Genomic DNA, 18,142 nt, shown 5'->3' on the forward strand with positions numbered 1-18,142 from the left:
TGAAAGGAGAGTGTAGAGTCCAGTAATACACGTCCACGTCCAGAAGTAGATCTCCAACCTTCCGGAGCAGCGCCTTGGGAGACACAACCCCCGAAAACCATGTTTGATGACATCCAGAGTTTTATTTCATGTAGGCAGTTGACAAGGGACTGAGGGGGGAGCTGAACGGATGGTGAGATACAGCTGTGTCATCAGCGTAGGAGTGGAAACTCAGACCAGGGTGACTGATAATCTGGCCAAGGGGGAGCATGTAGATGGCGAAATGGATGGTGCCAAGCACAGAGCCTTGAGGCACGCCCCGGTTGACTGGGGCTGGGGTGGAACTCGAGGCTCTGATGGCGGATCCAAGGTATTTATCTTCTTGTGTCATGTACGGCCTTTCCATTCTTCCGACTGCCATGCCTGGCTTGTCTATGGCTTGTTTGGATAAAGAATTGGAACTTCAAGCTGATGAGAGCTGGTCAGAGGAGAGCTCATCAGTTTGTTGACGTCCTGCAGGCCGTCTTTTGTGGTTCTGTTTGAGGTTCCACCAGTAATAGATGTTGCCCTCGCTCGCATCCTTTTTCTCTGTTTTCATTTCTTTGATCTCTCCGGAGAGCTTCTCCTGTCTGTGTGTCTTGATTAGCCTTGAGAAGGTCATTGAATTCTTCTTAATTTCAGATTTTTCACATTTCATTTAATCTTGAGGATCAATGATACTTGATATTTTACTGCTGCTACCTTTTTAAAAAATAATTTACATTTTAAAGTACTGATTTTATTGTTTGTCCACCACATTGTCGTCGTTTGGCTTTTATTTTATTGTGTGTCCATTTATGTCTGTCAATTTTAACATTTGTCAACTGTAATGTTATTGGAATACTAAATTTCCCCAAGGGGATCAGTAAAGTATCTATCCATCCATCCATCCATCCATCCATCCATCCATCCATCCATCCATCCGAGAGCAAGCTCTTATTTACAATGATGACAAGAATTGTACAGGCAATTATAAAACAGTAAAAACAGAAAATAAAGATAAGGAAGAAAATCTACTTAGACAAATTAGACAATGAATAAAGCACACAAAAAAAACCGAGAAGATCAAAATGACAAACTATCACAGACTGAAATAAGGAGTCTTGATTTTTAGTGAGAGTTGAAGACTATTCCAAGAAGCTGGGGCATTGAAACAAAAAGCTGACTTTTCAAACTCTGTACTCTGGAGACCTTAAGTCATTTGAGCATGTCAGATAGGGTCCATAGTTCCAATCTAGTAACATTGTGATTATAAAGTGGTAATTTCCCTGGCTGTGAAGATAAACAGATAGTGATACAATGTTTATTTTGCCTCTCTGCCAGAGAAGACCAACCCACTGTATCATAGTACTGTATATTTGCATATCTTGTATGTCACAAATGTAACAGTAGCCTACTGTATATCTGTGTTGTGTATGTCATTATGAATTGAAAATGGGGGACCCTGATGTAAACGAGACGAAAGTCTTTCTCTGGTCTGCATCCCCTTAACAATTGTGTGTATTGAGCTGTACTGTATTGTACCCATTCTGCAATCTGTTAATAAGTTATCAATCAATCATACAGAATGCAGTGATGAGTGTCATATCTATCACCAGTAATACATCGGTGCAGAATGAACTGTGTCTAGAGATTTAGATAGATGCTATTAAATTCATTGTCATTGCACAAATACAAATAAAATGATTAATTCATTCATTCAATCTTTATTTAATCTCGATGGATTATTGAGAGCAAGCTCATTTACAATGACGAAATACAACACATAATAAAATGTTTAACAATACAAAAGTCATCAATTAAATATTTTAAATAATTAAAAACAACTGCAGACTGTGGTGAAGTGGTTTGCTATTAACTAGGGATGCTCGATATTGGCTTTTTTACCGATACCGATATTCCGATATTGTCCAACTCATAATTTCCGATACCGATATCAACCGATATCAACCGATACCGATATATGCAGGGTTTCCCCCCCCCCAAAAAACTGAATAATTTCAGGTAACTTATAATTTCACTGGATATATATATATAACAAATATTGTTATTGTTTTTTTCTTTTTTTAAACCGATACAGATATTTTCCGATATCACATTTTACTGCCGATATCGGCCGATAATATCGGTCGGCCGATAATATCGGACATCCCTACTATTAACCCTTTCTCTGCCACGCTTATATCCATCCTTATACCGTCCTCTGCCAGCTCTATTTGTCTATGGAGATGTTCCCCTTCTTTGCAGGGCTATAACTTTTAAATTGTATTGCTAAATTGACATTACTATGGCCCATTCATCAACATCAAGTATCTATCGTTTAGGATGTAGCAACGTTCTACTTTTTCATTCACACATTCATACTAAAATATGGAGGGGGGGGGTTTATAAGTCCGTGGCCGACGTTAAATGATTCATGTAGTATGGGTGATATGTTGATCATAGCAGTTCGTATGTATAATAATAATCAAACACGCTGAAACTCACCGCGGCTTCCTCGTAGCGTTGGGTGATCAGTGTGGAGCAGAAAGTTCGCTATTATGGGATGTCGATCTAGTTGGTCCAGTTCCAGGTTGTATAATACTATATACGTCCAAATCATGTTGTTTATCGAGTTATTGGCAACGGATCGATGTCCAGTGTATCAAGATGGAGTCCCGCTAGCGATAGAGAGTGGCCGGACGAAATATGGGTGAGCACCACTTCCGGCCGCTCACTTCCGGTTTTGGCGATTCGCTGATCGGCCACCAGATGGCGGTCTTGAACCATTGGAGAGTTGAGAGGAGATCTACAGGAGATCTCAAGTCTCCGTGGGTGAAATATGATTGCCATGACAGATTTTTGAAATATTGATCTCAAAGACGTTGTACGACGTCATTGGCAGATTACGCATGGCGAGGAATGACGTCTAAAGTCGTCCTTGGCGATTAAAGGGTTAAAGAGGGACGCTGCGTTCAGAATGAGTCGAAGAGGCTTGGTGGCGGAGGGAAGGAGGGAGGGAGGGAGAGAGAACTGAGATTCCTATAGTACCTCCCAGGGGGAAGGAGGGCAGTCCTTGGTTGAGAGGTGTCCTTGACAATATTGTGTGCCTTCCTCGGACACTGTTTGTGCTGAAGTCTCATCTGCAGGGAGTGATGTACTGGTGATGCATTGGATGGTTTTCCACCACCCTCTGCAGTGCTTTACGGTCAGAGCAGTTGCCGTGCCAGACTGGCATGCAGTAAGTGAGTATGTTTTCTATGGCACAACGGTACTAGTTCACCGGAATCTGAGGAGACAGATGGGTGTTCCTCAGTCTCCTCAGGAAGAAGATACCCTTCAGAGTGGAAGGAGCAGCACTTCTATAAATCACACCTCCATAATCCAGGACAGATAGAAAAACTGCTTCAATTACCTTTGCCACAATTTATGGGCAAGATTGTCTATATGGTACTTAAATGTAACTTTCTCATCAAGCCAGATGTCAAGATATTTGTATTCTGCAACTCTTTCAATGACGGAGCCATTCACTGTCAATATATGTAAATCACTGCAAACAATATTCTAGCCCTAGAGATTTTTTTTCTTGGGATCGAGACAACAAGCAAGAGTCATAACGTCTAAAGCACACGTATTCAAGATGACACTCCACTGTTCACAGAATAATCTTTCTGCCCAGCATGGGTTCCTGACCGCGTCAATACTTTTACCAACTAACTTGCATTTTTCCACGATCTGATTGGCCACTGATGTTTCTGGTCATGTGACATCTGCGCCAATCGTGTGACGCCTGTTTCTATCACTGGTTAAGCTTAGGCAGTCTTTCGAAGTTGGTTAAGGTTAGAGTTTGTCTTAGAGCAGGGCGATAGAACACCAGCCCTGATTCCAAACTCTAACCGTAACCAACTTCTAAATAGTCGCCTAAGCTTAACCAGTGATTATAACTAGGCGTTAGGTAGTTTGCAAGCTGTTAGAGGCGGAAATAGGCGCGGAAATAGGCGCAGAAACATGCGGCACGCGATTGGCGCACATGTCACATGACCAGAAACGTCAGTGGCCAATCAGATCGCGGAAAAATGCAAGTTAGTTGTTAAAAGAATAGACGCTTCCTGACCATTATGTCATTTTGCTCTTACGCCATGCTCAGATTGTGATTTCTTTCCACCCCTATTCTAGGAGCAAAATGGCTGACGTGTGAATATGGTCAATGACTCCTTGTCTCATGTGATCACTCAAAGTGATTGCATGTAGGTGGGTTTTGACCCGGCGTCTGGAAAGGTTTAACAGTTCATTGGAGACTTCTGTAGACTGGAGGGGTGACTGGTCAAACAAAGATTCACTGCACCTGATGCCTTCAAATTATCCTTGGCCTATCAGGCGGTCAGATTGTCTAACGGTTCTGTTGACTGTAGAGTGGACATCTTGGAGCTCTTTTTCTTTTGGGTGCAGTATACCGAAGACGATATGTAGTAGAAAAGTAACGCACACCAAGGGTTGTAGTGAGGTGCTGATCACTGTTAACACTTTATAGCCTCCTCCACAGTTAAAAGAACGGAGGTCCAAGTATTTTTGGACTGAAACCACTGGACTACAATAAATGTCCCTCTTAACATCTTAAGCCCTAGCCATATTTTCCAAAAAATTGCATAAAAGTAAATACCCAAGTAAATGGAAGATTGCTCCACTTCTACGGCCCATTTAAAGGTCCATTTAATAATAATAATAATATTTGTATAACTCTTCAATTACCCAAAGACATATTGGCATGTTCTTGGTATCTAGGGACATCTATGGACCTTAGGGATTGTATTCCCAGTGTCAGAGATATTGTGTCTGTTACTATGCTTGAGTAAATTGTAATGAACTAAAGGAGAATATAAATTATTATTATTATTTTCTCTCCATCTTTGACGGTGAATAACACCATGCTAACATTGACCAGAAGTGAAAAATGCATTATTGATAGTGTTTGTGGTATGCAAAGCAAAGCAAGGCATCTCTTTGATCGCCCATAGACTACACTGTGTTGCAGTGCAATCTCTCCCAGATTCAGATTCTGAGCTCATTCAGCACCTTCTTGAGATCAAGTGTAAGAAATCTAAGCGAATGAATAAAGGGCAGATGATTTACAGGGGTTTTTGTAGATACTAGGGGTGTAACAATGCATCGATGCAACACAATGCATCGATCCTAAGGTGACTATTCATGTTAGAACATTTTAGAATAGATTATAATTATTTATTTTTTAATTTATTTTAATTTATTTTTTTATGTCGATTTTTTTCTTGACCTATATTCCATTCATACTGAGTGAATCAGATCCCCCAGCCACATTTGTGTATTCAAAATATTTTGGGGAATTAACTAGGGATGTCCCGATCGCATTTTCTTGCTCCCGATCCGATCCCGTTCATGTGATTTTGAGTATCTGCCGATACCGATCTTTCCCGATCTGATCTTTCACATTAGTAACCGATTTAATAGTTAATAGTTTAATACAGTCCGATTAATAGTTTTCTTTTCAAATGTAGCCAAGAGTAAAGACCCTAACCCTATCAAAACAGCAGGCAAAGTGTATATTTTCAGCACTATGTTTGTTTACCAAGGATTTTAAGTGTTATTAGCTAAATATAGCGGTTTGGCAATAATTTTTTAATACTGTGACAGCGGCTCCCGTCACTGACTACAGGCAGCACACACACACACACCACATATTCTTCGGAGCGGCTTTGACACTGAGTGCGGCAGCATATACACACGCGCACACACACAACACAACCTCGCTATTATCCCTCTTTCCTTTATTGTTTCAGTAGTGTGACCAAGGGTGCTAAACGTGTTATCAAGTGTGTAAATCAGACAACATTGGGGACAGCAGCTATTTTTAGGTTTCACTTTCACTTCGTTTTAACTTCACGTGAAGGAGAGAAAGAAGGCTCTAGAGGCGACATGACATGTTACAGAGGATTCGGATTAAACCCTGAGGCAGTTGGGACTACAACTGAAAACTAGCAACCCTGCTAATGTTGGCATATTTACAGTTTTTAATTTGTATTCATTTATAAATGTATAACTGTTGATTGATATGCATAGTCCCTGATCAAATAAACTGAGTAAACTAAGGCTGAAGCTGCGTTGGTCTGTGTCAATGAACAAACATAGAAAAGTGATTATTTTTCAATTAGAACCTAACGTCAACTCTGTCTGTCCAACAAATGATCTGATCATTGAAAATGTATTAAAAACACAGACAGACAGTGGATCAATGTAGCCATATAAGATTAAAGATCAAAGTAGGCCTAAGTGTCATGGGAAATTCCACATCACTGTGGCAATCCTAGTCAAAAGCTGTATGTTACCACTCTACCTGAGCTCTGACTACCTGCCATATACTGTAGGAGTGGTGAAGGGTAAACATGGAAGAAAAGGGAAGTAGACCCAGGTAAGGGTCCATATTGGATATGCATAATTAAATATCTGAGAGTGAGCCAAAGCGCTTTACAATTTTGTTCCTCTCAGTCACACATTCACACCGACAGTGGAGGTAACCATGCAAGGTGCCAACCTGCTCATCGGGAGCAATTAGGGGTTAAGTGTCTTGCTCAAGGACACTTCGACACGCTTCCCGGGAGGAGCGGGAATCGAACCAGGAACCTTCCCATTACCAGACGACTGCTCTACCTCCTGAGGCACTGTTGCCCCTGTTAATAAACTGAATATCTAACGGGCAATAAAGCCATTTCCACCATATTCTGACATGAGGAACTCGGCTCTCTCAGATGTGGAAGTGCTCATTCACTTCAATTCATCATTTTCGGACCGCATTTTTCACATTTTCCAAACGTGTTATGACCAACTGCCATGGTGTCCTACTCAAACAACCCTGCACCACCATCAGCCAGTCTGTTTTTATTCCATAATTTATTTTCTTTGTTGACAAAACCCAAGCACTACTCAACCAGTATATGAAAGCATCCTTGTAGGCCTACAATTCTGAACACGTCGGAGAAAGCAAGAATGACCCCAAAAGCTATGGTAGGCGTTGAAAGACTTGGACCGTTGTTGCAAGAGCAAGTGTATCCAGCATTGGTCTACAGTTACGGCCTGGTGGCGCAGTGGTTAGCACGGTTGCCTCACAGCAAGAAGACCCTTGGTTTGACCTGCAGGGGGCCTTTCTGTGTGGAGTTGCACGATCTCCCTGTGATTACGTAGGTTTCCTCCCACACCAAAAGTCATGCATGCTAGGTTTCCTGCCATCGCCCTTGACCAAGGTACCGGCGTTACAACTGGAGTTGGTCCCAAGGGGGCGCCGCACTATGTGTGGCTGCACACTGCTACTAATAGTTGGGATGGGTCAGAAGACAGAAGACAAATTTCCCCAAGAGGATTAATAAAGGTTACATTTTACTTAATTTAACAACTTAATGGAAGAAAAGTAATTAATATGGTACAGATTTCCAACCATTACAATGTTTACAAGCAATCTTCTTGCCAAACTGTCCCTTAGCAGCTCAGAAGTTTGATTACACTCAGAGATTAAGTATTTATAAAGAAAAAATATTATAAAAATGTAATAAACATCGATATACCGGTGGGAAGGAATGTATTTAATTAAAATACATCTATTTAGTATTTTCAAAATACAGATAAATAGATCTTTGAAACAGGGTTTTCTGAATATTGAAAAAATTATATATATATATATATATATATATATATATATATATATATATATATATATATATATATATGAGAAAAGGTACAAGACCAGAAAGTTGTATAAAGTATTGATTGTCCATTTAGACTTTGTCTATTCGTATGGGGTATGGTGTTTCACTTCAGCTCCTAGGCTTTGATTCCTAATATGAATGGTTGCATAATGACCTATATACAGTTTAAGGTCAGGTGGATTGCACTAGGCAGTAGAAGATATTCTTTCATCAGGCCACCCTGTATTAACTATTCTTTCAACCTGACTGTTGAATAACCTCATATACAAAAATACTGTCCTCAGAAGTATCTTGTTAAAGTACATGGCAAATTTGTAACATCAGGAGGGACATCTGAGGGACCCAAGAAAGACATCTGAGAGAAGGGCCAAAGAGGGGCCCATCAAAGATCTCTGACTGTTGTTGGATGCTCTTGAATACACGCATCACAGCGTGTACCAGACAACGGCTGGTCTTGTTAGAAACATATTCCTTAAAGCTACAATGTGTAAGATTTCTTATCAAACATTTTTGTGTTTGAATTCTTCTCCAAAACATATTTTAATGTGAACACACTGACTTACTGTGAGCGAGTTTCATGACCAGCATTGCAGAGATATTCCATTCTAAAGGCTCACCCTTCTAACCAATCAGAGAATCTCAAAGATAATTTCATTGGAATAAGTACTTTTAATTGTTGAATCTATGCAATACTCAATCTGGCAATAGACTAAATAGTAAATAACCACTAAATTCTGTGCTTATTCAAACAACATTCCCTTTGAGCTTCTCTGATTGGTTAGAAGGAGGAGCCTATTAGGAGTTGAAGAAGTAGCCTAAAGCACCATCACTGCTTGTGGAAGATGTTGTTTGCTTCTATCCTGTGAACCTCTATTCAGACATGTTATAATCAATCATTCTCGGGTTAATAATCTACAAAAGGCTCTGGTGTTAGAACTGGAGTTGGTCCCCGGGTGCCAGACTGTGGCTGCCCACTGCTCCAGTTAGGATGTGGTAAATGCGGAGGTTTATGTCGAATGGATTTGGCTAAATGTACTTTCCAAACCAAATAATCAATCTGATCTGCTGTATTATATTGAATAGCTGTCTTAAATACTTCGAAGCTTCGTTTGATGGGCATGGGATTCGAATATGAAAATAAAATTCAAATATATTAAAAAAAGGGTGCGGCCGGGTAGCACAGCGGACTAAGCGTCTGTCTACCACCGCAGAGACACTGGTATCGAATCCGGCTGTCAGCGGTGCCTCCGGCTTGGCTGGTCGTCATACTGGCACAATTGGCAGTGTCAGCGGGAGGGAAGCCGGTGGGTGGTAATCTGGTCGTTGTAAACAGCGACTCCTACAGGTCGGTCAGGGCGCCTGCACAGCGGGGGAGGGAAATGGTGAAGGTAGTGTGACCTCCCACGCGTTACACTTCACCAATGAGAGTCCTTGCTGCCAGGTGAAAAGAGGCTGCTGGCTGTCTCCTATGTATCGGAGGAAGCATGTGATACACTTCAGGGCTCCCTAGACCGAACATGCGCGCAACAACCAGGAAGGGGAGGGGGCAATTGGCATAACGACTAAATTGGGATGGGAGGAAAATACAGGAAAATAGGAGGAGAAAAAGTGGATAATACATATTTATTTTTTAAAGAGTCTTTTATATGATAAAAAAGTTCCCCTGAGGGTTTTACAAGACAAAAAATAAAATAAAAAAAATTTCTTTTTTTGGGTGCAAAATCAACTCTGCCTACAAGTGTAATGCTGTTTGTTTTTAGTATGAGGTCGGACTCGGCACTGACAGATTTGTGTTCATTGTGCTGCTTTTATAAAGTCTCAAATGACTGCTTACAATATTTCATGAAAGCAAAGTGTTTAGTTTGTTTAATATTTTAAAAGGCTTAAACTTTACAGCACTGACAAAGTTGAACAAAGTGCTGTACAAGTCCCACAACAACAAAAAAATAATTATAATTTTTTTGTATCTCGAAGCTTCGAATTAAAATCGAATCTCGGCCCCGAAGCTTCGAATTCCAAAAAAAAAATCGAAGGTCAGCCCTAGTGATGAGAGACATTAGGCTACCCTAATTGGCCGCAACTGATGTTTGATGCTCCCATGTTTGATGTCATTCAGTCCTCCTTAATGTGCCCCACAATGCAAAGCATTATACTGTTAGGCTGGTGGTATTAGTGCTAACATTACCTGCCGAACACGAGAGCTAATGTTGGGATTCAATCAAAACAAGGCATCTCATATACAGCGTCAAGCACAGCATCCAACGGGAGGTTGGGGCATTGTAACGGTCACAAATGTGCCTACTATATTTTTTGTTATTATTTAGTTGCAGTGCCATGTTTTGGTCACTAAGTGGCGCTCCTTGTTTGTATTTGATGTAGCAACAGGTTTCATTTGATTTAATATGAGCCAGTGACTCACTTCATGTCCGGTCTATCTGCCGTCCGGCACAACGTTAACTTGTCATCTCTAGTAACGATTTGGCTCATGTCTGTAAATCTATAGGTCGATCTACATGTATGTTGAGAGAATATAGAGCCGTATGACCAGGCATCGTATGGTCATAGGCCCAACGGTATGTTTTGATAATAAATGGGTGTGTGCGACAACGTCTGAGTAGCTCTTAGCTAAGCTATCCTGGTGTAATTCTTTAATGCTAACAAGTTAACGTCACACAGCCAGACACATTACAGCGTGAGCTCCCATGAAGTTAAGGTTAGGGTTAAGGTACGGGTGGGTTTATACACGAGATACCAGGATTTTAGACCAGTGTTGCAATGCCAACCAATTGTTACAATTACCGCTAGCTAATTTCAAAGGTCTCCTCTACTCAGAAACATGTTTTTCTCTACAGTTAACTGTAGGCAAGACTTTGACTATACAGATTGTTCTTTGTGCAGAACTTGTCACATTCTGTGACGCAAGTAATCTTGGGAACCTATCCTGGTCGCCAATTTTGTCATTATACCAATTCCCTTCCTGGTCGTTGCCCTACTGTCGGCCTGGGGAGGGGTGTATACAACCACATGCCTCCTCCGATACATGTGGAGTCGCCAGCCGCTTCTTTTCACCTGACTGCTAGGAGTTTCACTGGGAGAGCGTAACGTGTGCGGAGGTTCACGCTATCTCCCCCACATCCCCTTCCTGCTGACCAGACCAGTAGGAGTCGCTGTTGCAACGACTAGGACTCATACCCCACCGGCTTCCCACCTGCGAACACTGACAATTGTGTTGGTATGGGACGACTGTCCAAGCCGGAGGTACCGCTGCCGGGAAGTGAACCCAGCTCTCTGCGGTGGTAGGCGAGTGCTTAGACCACTACACACTACCCAGGCGCCTATGCTTGGCTTTAAATGGTTCAACATACTGTAGTACACAATATGAACTACCTTCTTGGGAGTATGAGAACAAAAAAATGTGTCTTAGTTATCTGCTTTGAATCATCATGGTGCTCCTGGGCCCAAAGACTGGCCTATAACTCATTTTGTTCCTATGATTTAATGAGTTAAACATTTCACAATATTTTCGGGATTATTTATTTGACAAATATGCAAACCAGAATTGTGTGTTGGTCCAGGCTCAGACAGATGCCATACTGACTACAGACAAATATTTTACAAATGCTATAAAAGTTTTGTCTGTATGATTGTATGTTTAGTTTACTCTCACGTAAGCACAAAGGACATAATATGATCCCTCTGTGTGTGTGTGTGTGTGTGCGCACACATTTCTTATCTGACTTGGATCAAACTTATTATGTGTTATAGTTTTTTTTATTATGTGTTATAGTTATGTCCTGTGATTGCAGTTCAGTTTTAAGATGAATTTTTTTTTTCTTGTCTCCGGTCCTAACCCCCCCCCCCCTCCCCCACCACCCACCCATCCCATGTACATTTATATTAGAATGTAAAGCGGGCCTTGGACATAAACTGAAACATACCACTCGCATATTCACTCTCTGACTTAAACTGCTCTCAGGAAATTCTCTCTCTCAAACACACACACACACACACACACACACACACACACACACACACACACACACACACCGGCTAAACCAGTGATTCTCAGAACTGTGGGGTGCAAATAAATGGAGTGAGCCTGCCATTTTCTGCTCACTTTTCAGCCCTAAAATCTTACAGCATAATGCTACAGTGACATGTCATGTATCGAATGAAACCAATAATGCGGTTTCTGTAGATATGATGCATTATCCTCTACCTCACCCAGAATCACAATAAGAAGCGAATGAAAATATAATGTTTTAGGGGGATTTGTGCACACGGCGGGACGCTACTGCCACTGTGCCAAACTCACCACGACGCAGCTCTACTGGACCCTGGAGATCAGATGACTAGCACTTGATTCATGTCAGGAACAAGGGTTTCTTCTATGAGGTGAAAGACTGTCAGTGAACATCTTTCTGTGTTGGTGCCTTTTCTCTTTATTTTATTATATATATATTTTTTATCCACTTTTTCTCCATATTTTTTAATTTTTCTCCCATCCCAATTTTGCCTCGCCAATTCTCCCTTCAATTCTCCCCTCCCCTGTCTCGAATGTTGTTAGACCATGCCTCCCACTGGTCAGCTGCAGTGAGGACCAAGCCTTGCATCACGTGTCTCCTCCGGTACACGAGGAGGCAGCTGTCGCATCTTTTCACCTGTACAGCGCGATCTCTCAGTGGCGAGGAGTAACGCGTGGGAGGCTCACGCTGCCCCCGATACTTCCTGATTCTGCTGTACAGGCGCACAAACCGACCTGTAGGAGTCGCTGTCCACAACGTCCGATCCCCACCCACCAGCTTTCCCACCCCTAACACTGCCAATTGTGTTAGTATGAACGACCAGCCAAGCTGGTAGCAACGCCGAGAGCTGGGCTCGAACCCAGCATCTCCTGCGTTAGTGGGGAGCGCCTTGCCCACTGCGCCACCTAGCCGCCCCTTTTCAAGGGTTTCCATTGCGCATCAGTTATCCAAATTGGCACAGTTGTGCGCATTTGCTTTGTCAATCCGGGAGCCCCCACTAGTGGGCGGGGCCCTTTTCAATTGAAACGGGTGAAACATAGCTAAGGCCGTCGCCTATGGTTCTCAGTCTCGGATCTCATTCGTCTCAGTCTTGTGCATTAGTGTCAAATGTCTTCAATTCCTCGTTACTCTATTCTCTTAGGACTTCTGTCCACATGGCATCGTTTTCTGAGTGCTAGTGTTTTTTTCTTCTCCTTCTCGGTTGTTCCCACTGAGGAGAGAGCCTGTAGAACCAGAGCAGCACCCAGTGTCTTTCCTCAGAGCACTCCCATCGTTTTTTGTGCAGCTGCTTCTTTGGGGGTTGAAAACCTGAACTGAACTTTTCAGGAAGGCTGTCGTCACTGTTGTCGGCCTGCCACCGCTTTCCTGCCAGAAAAAGATGCTGTGTCGAAACAAGCGCCTACTCTGTGCTTGTTAAAGGAACACGACCAACATTTGCGGAAATTAGCTTACCGTCTTCTCCAGAGAGAGACAAGAAGAGAAGATGGATACCAGTTTCCTCTGTGCGTTCAGTAGAAAGCTATCTGGCTGCATGTTAGCCTAGCTTAGCACAATGAATGGAAGCGGACATGGCCGGTTAGCCTTCGGGAGAGGTGTTAGTTGGACAATGCCTAGGCTAACCAGCCATGTCCGCTTCCATTCATTGTGCTAAGCTAGGGTAACGTGCAGCCAGATAGCTTTCTACTGAACGCACAGAGAGAAAACTAGTATATCTATCTTATTGTCTCTCTCTGGAGAAGACAATAAGCCAATTTCCCCAAATGTTGGCATGTTCTTTTAATGTCATGCGTTTTGTCTTTTGACACCGTCGTTGGTTTTCTGGTCGCTCTGAAGTAGCCTACTCCTTTATGTTATAATGACCCCTCTCTAACGATGAGCAGAAATGGCCAGATGCTTTTCTCTGTTTGTGTTATTGGGATTAATTACTACAAAATTGTATTTATTTATTTTACGCCACCTGGCAGGCGTTACAGGTGCTTCAGAGCCAGAACAAACAGACTTAAAGGGGAACTATCTTATAAATGGCATTTTTCAGTGTTTAGCATTGTTTCCTAGCTATGTGGACTTATATTAATAGGATCTATGTCTCCAATTCTCATAATTCTCATATTGGCGCATTCTTCCAATTCTCCTCTCACAATGTTCACCCTCACTGAACTGAGTCATCTGAAAATGTGCATATCTGTGATGTCAGAGATTTCTCAGCTGCATAATAATGTGGCAGTTGATGTGGCAGTTGGCACCAGGCCACACAGTGGTTGGAGCCCAGCCTCAAAACGGCTTAAGATCTTGAGGTAGAAAAATGCTGTTTTTGAGTACTTGATTAGAAATACAAAACAATGAATAAAAAAAAATAAAAAAAAATTACAGAGGTGTTCCATAGACTCACAGGAATTGTGTAAAAGTGCCCAAACAGTGAAAGAAATAGTAAAATAGTTCCCCTTTAAGGACAGTTTTCTCCCCAGAGCCATAACCACCCTGAACTCTAACACGATCCATATCACCCCTGCTACTCTTCCCCCACTGCTGTGCAATAAGTACTTAAGTGCAATATGTTTATATTCCTCTATTCAAAGTGCAATAGATCCATACCTATACATCATATTTGATATCCTGACTGATAACTACTTTATTGTTACTGTGAACTTTTGTTATTTGATAATTGTGTAAAGTGCGACTTATTGTGTAGCACCTTAGGTTTGTTATTTTGATATAACTGTGTTTTACTGTGTAGCACCTTACAGTTCTTAATCTCGTTGTGGGTGTATAATGACAATAAAGACTATTCTATTCTATATTTGTATTAATTAAATCCAAAACATGTACTGTAGTCCCACTCCTTTTGATTTTAAATGTAAAAAAAAAAAGAGAAAAACAAAAAAGCATGTTAAATTTTGTAACGAGAAAGCGGTGAAGTCGGGACGGTGTTCAGAAAGGGGTGAAGTCAGGACGGTGTTCAGAAAGCGGTGAAGTCAGGACGGTGTTCAGAAAGCGGTGAAGTCAGGACGGTGTTCAGAAAGCGGTGAAGTCGGGACGGTGTTCAGAAAGCGGTGAAGTCAGGACGGTGTTCAGAAAGCAGTGAAGTCGGGATGGTGTTCAGAAAGCAGGTGAAGTCGGGACGGTGTTCAGAAAGCAGTGAAGTCGGGATGGTGTTCAGAAAGCAGTGAAGTCGGGATGGTGTTCAGAAAGCAGGTGAAGTCGGGACGGTGTTCAGAAAGCAGGTTGAAGTCAGGACGGTGTTCAGAAAGCAGTGAAGTCGGGATGGTGTTCAGAAAGCAGGTGAAGTCGGGACGGTGTTCAGAAAGCAGGTTGAAGTCGGGATGGTGTTCAGAAAGCAGGTGAAGTCGGGACGGTGTTCAGAAAGCGGTGAAGTCGGGACGGTGTTCAGAAAGCGGTGAAGTCGGGACTGTGTTCAGAAAGCGGTGAAGTCCGGACGGTGTTCAGAAAGGGGTGAAGTCGGGACGGTGTTCAGAAAGCGGTGAAGTCGGGACTGTGTTCAGAAAGGGGTGAAGTCGGGACGGTGTTCAGAAAGCGGTGAAGTCGGGACGGTGTCAGAAAGCGGTGAAGTCGGGACGGCGTTCAGGAAGGGAGCGACTCAAACAAGCAGACGGGCTGTGTTTAGAAAAAAGAAAAAAGGACTCGCTGTTGCATCACCTGTTTCTACAGCTCGGCCCCGTAACCATGGCAACGGAATGCTGGTGTGGTTGTCAACTCGGTGTAGAAAGGAGCCGAGGAGGGGAACAAGAGTGTGTAGTGTGTATAGAGTGGGCAGCGGGGGTTGAGGACGGGAGATATTTCTGGGCCCTGAAACAGTTACATCATTTAAGAGGAATCCTTTATTCCCCCCCCCGAGGCTTTGCTCCCCAAGCTTATCGTTCTCTTTTCAGCTGCTTTTCTGTTGATTGTATAAACGCAGGAAGCAGGGGATAGCGTAGTACAATTAGTCCTCTTTTGTAAAATGGTAACTAACATTTTGCTTTGTACCAAACTGATCTAGATATGCAGACGGTTTTTAATCCTGCACGTTGACAAAGAAGCTCCAGTATTAGCTTGTTTAATCCCGGCAACAGATGTACAAAGCCAGAAACATAACTGCAATTGTTAGATTGTGACGTCATTCGTTCTTCTCTCCCTCTCCCTTTCCCTCTCTCTTGCTCTCTCCCTCTCTCTCTCTCCCTCTCTCTCCCTTTCCCTCTCTCTCCCTTTCCCTCTCTCTCGCTCTCTCTCTCTCTCGCTCTCTCTCCCCCCCCCTCTCTCTCTCTCTCTCTCTCTCTCTCTCTCCCCCCCCCCTCTCTCTCTCTCCCTCCCTCTCTCGACACAGGAACGACAGAGCGCGTGTGCCTGATACAGGGTACGGTCGAGGCGCTCAATGGCGTGCACAACTTCATTGCGGAGAAGGTGCGCGAGATGCCCCAGAGTGCCCAGAAAAGCGAGCCGGTCAGCATACTGCAACCACAGACCACCGTCAACCCTGACCGCGTCAAACAGGTGGGATACGGTCACAAAACGCCTAAAAACGACTACCACAAACCACCAAACTATCACTACCGCAAACAACAGTGTTGATCAAGTAAAACAAAAGAAAATTAACTAAATGTTAATGAGGAATAATTGTTCTGTTATAAGGTGCTCTCAATGTAAATACAATGTGACATTATCAAGTTTAAGTTTCTAAATGTTTCTTTTGTGTGTGTGTGTGTGTGCTTTTTCCAATATATTTTTTTGATATAATTCTAGCTGTATAATATACTGCATGTAGGACAACGGGACCTTCGATGTTTAACTAAGGAGAACAATGGCATGCGGTTGTCTAGACAGTATATGGTGAGAACAGTCACGCTTCCAGCACACCTTCTTTAATAGTTGCCAATCTTATTAGGCCAGTAGTACCCAGGGCCTTGCAGGGTCAGGAAAATGTGAGGGTATAGGGTTATTTTTACCTCTAGGCTTCCATAGCTATACAGAGCCTGGTGGCAGCTGCAGTCTAACCCCTGGGATTAACGAATGGCTGAGTAAAGCAGGCGCTGGGGTAGTAGACTGATACAGCGGGAGACATCTTTCATACCTAGTCTTCAGTCGCTCTCCCTCCCTCCCTCCCTCCCTTCTTCTGTTTCAATCTCTCCCATTTCTTTCGCAGGCTAAACTGATAGTGCCAAACAGCACAGCTGGGCTGATCATTGGCAAGGGCGGAGCCACGGTGAAGGCGGTGATGGAGCAGTCAGGGGCTTGGGTGCAGCTCTCCCAGAAGCCCGAGGGCATCAACCTCCAGGAGCGCGTGGTCACCATCAGCGGGGAGCCCGAGCAGAACCGCAAGGCGGTGGAGATCATCGTGCAGAAGATCCAGGAGGACCCCCAGAGCAGCAGCTGCCTCAACATCTCCTACTCCAACATCTCCGGCCCCGTGGCCAACTCCAACCCCACCGGCTCCCCCTACGCCAACTCGGCCGAGGTGATGCCCAACGCGGCCGCCGCGGCCGCCACCGCCTCAAGCCTCCTGGGCCAGGCGGGCCTGACGGGGATGGGCGCCTTCCCCACCGCCATGAACAGCTTCTCCGGCAACGACCTGCTGGCCATCACCTCGGCCCTCAACACGCTGGCCAGCTACGGCTACAACACTAACACCTTGGGCCTGGGCCTCAACCCCGCCGCAGCCTCCGGGGTCCTGGCCGCCGTAGCTGCCAGCGCCAACCCGGCCGCCGCCGCCGCCGCCAACCTCCTGGCCTCCTACGCCAGCGACGCCTCCGGGGGCGGCCACCCGGCCGTGGGGCTCGGTGGCTTCTCCCTGGGCTCGCTGGCCGCCGCCACAGGGGCTTCCAACGGCTACCTGAGCGCAAACTCCCCGCTGATGGCCTCCTCCCTGCTGGCCGCAGAGAAGCTGGGCGACGGCGCCAAGGACGTGGTGGAGATCGCCGTGCCGGAGAACCTGGTGGGTGCCATCCTCGGCAAGGGCGGGAAAACGCTGGTGGAGTACCAGGAGCTGACGGGCGCCCGCATCCAGATCTCCAAAAAGGGAGAGTTCATCCCCGGCACGCGGAACCGTAAAGTTACCATTACAGGGTCGCCGGCCGCCACACAGGCGGCGCAGTATCTGATCAGCCAGCGGATCACGTACGAGCAGGGCGTGCGCGCCACCAACCCCCAGAAGGTGGGCTAGAAATGGGGGTGGTGGGGGAAGGGGATTAAAAAAAAAGAAGAAAAAGAGGAAGAAAAGAAAAGGGAAAGGATGAAGACGGAGAGATAGAAGGGAATCAAGAGGGTCATAGAGGCGGGAGGGAGGGGGTGGGGGGGAGAAGAAAAAAAAACGTCCAAATATCTGTTCAATATTTCAGTATTAAATGAGAGAATCGCAAAAAGGAGGGGGAGGGGGAGGAGGAGGCGGGGGGGAAGACG

The 18,142-nt window shown here is 44.2% G+C and overlaps 1 protein-coding gene across 1 annotated transcript in view; it reads left to right on the top strand.

The window, feature by feature from the left end:
• Positions 1-17,906, top strand: part of nova1 (NOVA alternative splicing regulator 1) — a gene marked incomplete at its 3' end in the record, with an annotated part of 38,769 nt that extends 20,863 nt beyond the window's left edge. Inside the window, exons 2-3 of the mRNA XM_084319879.1 lie at positions 16,074-16,240; positions 16,890-17,906. Coding sequence (XP_084176005.1) covers positions 16,160-16,240; positions 16,890-17,906 — 1,098 coding nt within the window. The 5' untranslated portion in view covers positions 16,074-16,159. The remainder of the gene's footprint in view (positions 1-16,073; positions 16,241-16,889) is intronic.
• Positions 17,907-18,142: the final 236 nt, after the last annotated feature.

The sequence above is a fragment of the Notolepis coatsorum genome, assembly GCF_963971535.1.
Source record: "Notolepis coatsorum genome assembly, chromosome: 8".
In the NCBI taxonomy this organism is placed as follows: domain Eukaryota; kingdom Metazoa; phylum Chordata; class Actinopteri; order Aulopiformes; family Paralepididae; genus Notolepis; species Notolepis coatsorum.